General features: G+C 52.0%; 1 protein-coding gene across 3 annotated transcripts; it reads right to left on the reverse strand.

Moving 5' to 3' along the window:
- Nucleotides 1-401: 401 nt before the first annotated feature.
- Nucleotides 402-4,896, reverse strand: ARMCX2 (armadillo repeat containing X-linked 2). 3 transcript variants are annotated; one of them, XM_062184091.1, is made up of 7 exons: nt 4,786-4,896; nt 4,449-4,529; nt 4,120-4,177; nt 3,534-3,594; nt 3,145-3,216; nt 2,974-3,043; nt 402-2,792 (listed from the first exon to the last, which is right to left on the reverse strand). In XM_062184091.1, the coding sequence occupies exon 7, from the start codon at nt 2,685-2,687 to the stop codon at nt 804-806; it is 1,884 nt and encodes a 627-aa protein (XP_062040075.1). In that variant the 5' UTR covers nt 2,688-2,792; nt 2,974-3,043; nt 3,145-3,216; nt 3,534-3,594; nt 4,120-4,177; nt 4,449-4,529; nt 4,786-4,896; the 3' UTR covers nt 402-803. The 3 variants fall into 3 exon arrangements, with proteins under 3 accessions (XP_062040075.1, XP_062040076.1, XP_062040077.1); XM_062184092.1 differs by having other exon boundaries at nt 4,438-4,529; XM_062184093.1 differs by lacking the exon at nt 2,974-3,043 and having other exon boundaries at nt 4,120-4,529.
- Between the last annotated feature and the right edge of the window lie 1,738 nt (nt 4,897-6,634).

A 6,634-nucleotide genomic window follows, 5' to 3' on the forward strand; every position in this document is an offset into this window, starting at 1 on the left:
ACTCCCCAGATGGCTGGGTCTTCCCAGGTGGGTATAGGGGCCCAAGGACATGGACCATCTTCTACTGCTTTCCCAGGTCATAGCAGAGAGCTGGATGGGAAGTGGAGTAGCTGGGTCTCAAACCGGCGCCCATATGGGATGCCGGCACTTCAGGCCAGGGCGTTAACCCATTGCGCCACAGCGCCAGCCCCTAGAATGCCTTTCTGTGCTGTCCTTCAGGTCCAGCTCAGAAGTGCTCTTCCCCCTTGAAGCTTTCAAAGCAACCTCTGCTTTATTTAACCAGAGAGCATATATTTGACAGTGAACACATGCTGGATACTGTTAGTAATTCTTCCGTATTTATGTACCTTATCTCCCCAGCTGGCTTGTACATTTAAGCATGAGAAAAATCTTTTGTCAGGTAAAACATACAACTTTATTGATGATACACAAAAGAAATCTTTGGTGGCTAAATTCAAGTGAAAACAAATAACAGAATATTAGGCCATTCAGAAAGGACAGGATCACTGTCAATTCACATAGAGGAACCAGAAAAAACATTTCCATCCAAGCAGCACAATTAAAGTCACAAATGCATTTTCAGTACAAGAGGACTATTTATTTGGTATTCATAAAATGATTCAGCTTAAAGCTGGTGGCTGACACAGATAACATCACTATGGATGATACATTATTCAAAGCTGGCAGCTGAAGAGATTCCTTTACTATAAGGACAAATGGAAAAGCAGTAACTTTGCATTTTCAATGCTTCCAGACTGCAAAACCAAGACATTTCTTCAAGTCTTTTAAGAGCATATAACCAATCAGAATTTGTTCACTAGTTTGATCACTTTCACTTTCACCAAGAGGTCATGGTGATTTGCTAAGGCTCGAATTTTCTTCACACACACTCCAGATGTAGTGCACAGGTAAAAAAGGGAGCCTTTATTGAATTCTCTGTAGTTGAACACTTCTGCTCTGAGGTTGTCATAGATGATCTCAAAAAGAGTAAGGGCATTTATAAGAATTTCTGACTCCACGTAAGAATTATAAAGGGAACTAAATGATGATGGCACTTGGGTGCTCAGAAGTTTTTTTAGCATATCTGGATTTTCTGCAAAATTCGAAAGTATTTTCAAAATCTCAACCTTGATTTTTCCACCGCCCTGAGATAACAAACGGAAAAAGTTTGCAATGGAATTGACAAGCAGGTGCTGGTAGTCATTAGTAATAGTCATGTTTGTTAAAAATTTTAGTCCAACAACCTGTACCGCTGAGTTCAGGTTAGAGGCCATGATATCATCCATCACTTTATTCATGTAGACCTGAAGCCGGCCCTGATTTTCATAATTCTCACTCAGGTTATTCATGGCCATTAAGGCTTTTTCCTTAATGTGGGGATCAGTTTTGTTGATCATATTTGCAATAATCGGGAGGCCTCCCAATTTGCGAATTGTCTCTTGGTTGCATGAGTAATTGGCATTGTTGCTCAGGGTGAGCAAAGCTACCTGTTGGATGAAAGGATCATCCGATTTCTGAAGCAAGGCCAGGACTTTCCTGAGATCTCGGACGCCCAGAATCTCATCAATCTCATAGGGAAAGGGGCGCTTCTGCATGGCCACAGGTTTTTTTCCCTTCCCTCTGCGCTGGGTCTCGGGCTCCGAGTCTGAATCAGACTCTGTGTCAGTCCACCCAGACTCCCCTTCCTCAGAATCAGGGACCTCTGCCAGGAAAGCCTGGCCTCCATTAGCAGAGGCTGCAGCAGCTGCTGCAGCCCCATCTCCAGGGCGGAAGCCCAACCCCAGTTCGTCTACTTCCACCTTATTTCTTTTGCCCTTGCCCTTGCCTCCAGTCCGGGACCTAGTTCCACCCTTGGCTCCACCTTTGGGGACAGCTCCAGTGGCTGGCCCTGCCTTAGGGATAGCCCCAGTGTGAGCCCCGGGAGTTGCTTTCTTGGCAGCTGCTGCTGTTTTAGGAGATCCCGAAGTCCCAGGAGCTTCGGCAGCCCCAGCAGGGGCTGCCACCCCAGCAGGCACTGCGGGCACAGCAACCTCAGCCACCTCTGTAGGTGGTACCACCCTGGGAGCCTCAGCTGCCTCAGTAGGTGCTGCCATGCCAGGTGGCTCTGCTGCCTGGGTGGGTGCTGCCACTTGGGTAGGTGCAGCTGTCCCAGCAGGCGCTGCTGCCCTAGGTACCTCTGCTACACTGGGAACTTCTGCCACTTTGGGGGTCCCTGCCACTGGGGGGGCCTCTGCACCTGCAGGAGCCTCTGCCACCCCGGGAGGTGGTGTCACCGCAGAAGCTGCTGCAGCCCCAACCGCTGATTCTGCCTTAGGCATAACCCCACCCCCTTCTGCTTCTTGGACCTGAGTGCCGGCCTCACTGTGAGCCTCAGCGCTGGGTGCAGCTGGGGCCACTGCCTCGGCTTTAGCTGTGTCCATGGCAGAGGCTTCCTCCTGGGGCCCATCCTCTGCCCTAGCACGGACTGGGGTTGGGGGACCAAATCCTGGCCCAAGGTCGATTGTGAATCCGGCCCTTAGCCCAGTCCTAGCCCTGGCTCCACTCCCAGCTATAACTCGGTTCTTGGGCTTGGTCAGTCTCTTTTTCTTTTGGTCTCTTCCCCTGGTGTACTTATAGACACAGTACCAGGCGCCGGCCCCAATCACTATCCCTGCTGCTACACAGCCAGCATCCCGAACACGGCTCATGGTGCAGCTTGGGTGATCCTCTGATCCAGGGCGTGGAGCTGGCTTGCTCAGGTGAGATGTGCACTGGTCAGGTCAGGCCCACGACTTCTGCCAGCTGAGCAAGACCTAGAGGACAAGAACAGAAACAAAGCTTAGGGCTCCGGCTCACTTCCTGTCTAACCAGGCCTTCTTAGAGGAGACACAGTGCTTGGTGGCTAGCACCCAGACACAGGTGCCAAGGCCCCCACTTGCTGATTCAGAGAGAGCTGCTCGTTCAATGTGTTCTGCATTTCCAACCCCAGCTCACCTTGCCAATGTCAACACCTCCACTTTCCCAGCACCTAAATGGGCGGGGGTATGAGAGGCAGTACACAGAGCTGGTGGAAAGCAGAAAAACAGTGGAGAGTCAGATCGCACTGTGGTGCTCCCACGCCACCCCCACCCCCAGCGCCCTAGATGTGCTTAGGCACATACTGACCTCCCGGGACGAGGGCAAGTTTGCTCTTTTCCACTCTCCTCTAGTTGCACTGCCCCAAAGGCGGACACAGACCTGTGTGCAGATCACAGAAAGGGCACTTTTGAGCCTTTGGGGGACAACTTGTGCTTCCCTTCCTGAGTTCAACTGCAGTGGGTGGAAAGGGTCTCTTTCTCAGGGCTTCTCTTTTCCTACTTATCCTTTTCCTTCTCAACCTACTTAACTCTGAAGATGGATGCCACGCCCCTTGCCCTGGACCAAAAACCATGGGCCAGGAGCAAGGGTGTCTTTTAAAAGAGAAGATGCAGGAGATGCCCGCAGTCCCAGACTGTTCTGACTTCTGCCACACCCACACCAGGGGTCCATGTACTGGTCCCATCCCCAACACCGACCTGCAGAGTCAGCGCTGTTTCTCCTTCCTTCGGTTCAGTTGAGCTTCATCCTAAGGACAGACTGCAGGGCAGAAATATAGATTGCAAGCATTGGAGTCTCACGGCCTGCTGCCTCGATCAGCACCCAGGGCACGCGCTCCAGTCATTAACTGCCTTTTAGCGTTCCCATCCCAGAATGTCTGAGTATTCTATCTCTGAATTCCCTCCACTCTCCTCACCCCTCCCAGGCCACTCCAGTCCCCCATCCTGCGCAGGCTCTCCAGGCATTCAACCCCTCCTTTCACTTGGCCCCGCCCCGTCCGCCATTTCTCCGGGACACACCGCCACACCCCTTCTTCTGCACCGAGCTGGAGGGGGCGGGGCGAGGGTGCAGCGAAAGCTGGATGGGACACGGCTTAGGGGATTCCTGCCAAACAATCGAGCGTCCCCTTCCTAGGCTCACCAGTCCTTCACTCCCCAGCCCCCAGGCCCAGCATTAGCCGCAATGTCTGACTTCTCAGTTTCAGGGGCGTTTCTCTGCTCTGGGCTCCGCCTCCCACCCCCCACCCAAATCCCCCGATAACCGCCATGTCTCCCGTGTGCATACTCGAAATCCTTTTCCAGCACCGAAGACAGAGATGAAGGGCTGTGGGGGCCAGACGTGTCTGGAAAGCAGTCGGGGAATTAGCACGACAGTGTAATACCAGATTGTCTCAGCGTCTCCCTCCCGTGATGCCCAGGCAGCACCAAACCCGCCATCTCTCCTACAGAGGGTAGCACACCGATTTCCCAGCACCCCCCAAAAACAGGCGGCTGGCCTGGGGAGGGAAGGGTTGCGGGGGCGGTGGTGGGAAAGGGGGTCTGCAAAAAGGGGGTGGGAGAGAACTGTCCAGATTGTTTGCAAATTGCATGCCCCTCCGAGCACCGTTTCCCAACCTCCCCGCTGGCCTTATATGCGCTGCCACGTTTATTTCTCTTCGCTCCTCTTAGAACAGGACTTGATGCGGGGTGCGGGGCCTGAGTGTCAAAAACAAAAAGCAAGAAACACTGGCTGAGAGAGGAAGGAAGTGGATTCTCCGCAGTCTGTGAAAGTCTTTTCTTCCTCCGCCCCCCTCCCCGCCCCCCACCAAAATGAGCGGCGTCCCAGCGCCCGGAGTCTCTACTGCCCGCCAAGAGCTGGCGAGTCAGTCGGAGGTGCCCGCGGCCTCTGGCGCCCGCATCTCCAGGCCACCCCAGTTCAAGGGTGCCAGGCCGTGCCCACCCTCACACCCACCTGCCAGGATCGGGGTGGGGGGGTGGATTTTCTCCTCCTCCTCCTGCTCCTCCTCCTCCTCCACCTCCTCCTCCTCCTTCTCCTCCTCGCTTGGGTAAACCGCCCGGCAGTGCGCGGCGTAATAGAGTTGGTACCCAGAGGAGGACGGCGGACGGCGGTCAGGGCTTTAAGTACCTTTGCCCACGTCAGCTCCTGGTCACGTGGGGGCTGCATCACCAGTAAGCTTGGGTCCCTAATCTCCACTCCCACCAAGAGTAAGAGCCCTCTCCTGTACCCTACTCCCACCTCACCCCAGCACAGCAGGTGCTGTCACTCATTGTTTCGCCGCTGCAGTCCCGGAGGCCAGAAGGAGCCTCTTCTGCCTGGGAGATTTTGCCCTTCTTTGGTTATTCGGCAGGGGCTGCAAGTTCTGGGAGGGCTACTGACAGTGTTTACTTTTTTGTTGGGGAATTGTCTCATTCTTTCCTGGGCTACTGAACACCCTTCCTTCCCTCACCTCCAATGCCCCCAGCTCCTAGTCCCCATTTCCCCCACAACTGAGTTCCTGCTCTGGTATAGGTAAGGGGAAGCGTGTCACGAAGGAGACAAGGAATGGGACTAGGGTCCTCTTGTGCTTCCGGAATACCCATCTGCTTTGTTTTTAAAACCCACCACCATGCTCTTTCTTCTTATAGTAAAGAAATACAATAAAACAAGAACTCCGTGTAGGGCGAGCATATTTTGTGAAACAGATTTCCCACTTCCATGGGAAGCTATCATTAATTTTCACTAAATTTTACCGCTTGAAAAATGAATTACATTGGCCACACAGGCAGCTTCAAAAAGCTCATGGAGAGGTGGAACTAAAAGATAAGTTTATTTTCATGCAAAAATTGAAATTCAGGAATAGTTGGCTCACATATGGGTTTCCATGAATTTTTGATGACTTCTCTATGCATGAATTTTAATTCTTCTTGCGTTATAAAAATTCATCTTTTCATTTTGCATACGCTTATAGTTTTCAGAACATGCGAAGGTATTTGAACATATGAGAGTAAATTTTCCCACCAAGATCACCGTATCTCCACATGATCTGTAAATTGATCCATGGAGAATGCTTCATTTGTGCAATGCTATTTACTCTGGACAAATCCTTCTTCTGTTTCTCCTTCTGGGACAGCTTTTAAGTTGAATAAATAAATGATCCTGTCGTCCTGATAGAGAAACCCATTTACTTAATAGTCCCAAACCTTCGCTGACTGCTGTGTGAACCTCCTGACGGCTGTAACCACGGCAGTTTTGAACACCTGTCCTCATATTAGGTTCCAGTTTAGTGACTCAGCTCTGCAAAGGGAAGAGCTGTGAGGCCATGGAAACTAGGAGTGTGAAGGGTTCTGGGTGGTGACATCTTGCCTGCTCTATCAAGGGTGAGGTGTTGTGTCCTTACCACCTGTCACATTCCATTGCTCCCACCCCCTGCATTCAGAAACCTGACTCTGTTACTTTTTACTCCAAAAATATACATGCTACGGTGACCATGCGCCGGTGACCAAGGTGATGACCTCCGCCCTCCCTCAAAGACTCACAGGGGTAAGAGATTCCAGTTCTCACCTACACCTGTAGTTGAGGATTTCCAGGAAGCCTGAAGAAATGAGTGTTGGGGAAGTTCCCAGGTCCCCCTGTTGTCTACCCTGATTCAGTGCCCAGGTGAACATTGCTTCCAACACTGTCTGCTCCCATCACCTGGTCTGGCAGGTGCAGCTTGCTGGGCTTCTCACCTTGGCCCCCTTCACTCTAGGCACCCAGGGAGAATCTCATTTTGTCACTGCCTGCTCTTCTCCTGTACACTTTGGTGCCCCTCAGCCAAACA

Source organism: Lepus europaeus, chromosome X (assembly GCF_033115175.1).
Source record: "Lepus europaeus isolate LE1 chromosome X, mLepTim1.pri, whole genome shotgun sequence".
In the NCBI taxonomy this organism is placed as follows: domain Eukaryota; kingdom Metazoa; phylum Chordata; class Mammalia; order Lagomorpha; family Leporidae; genus Lepus; species Lepus europaeus.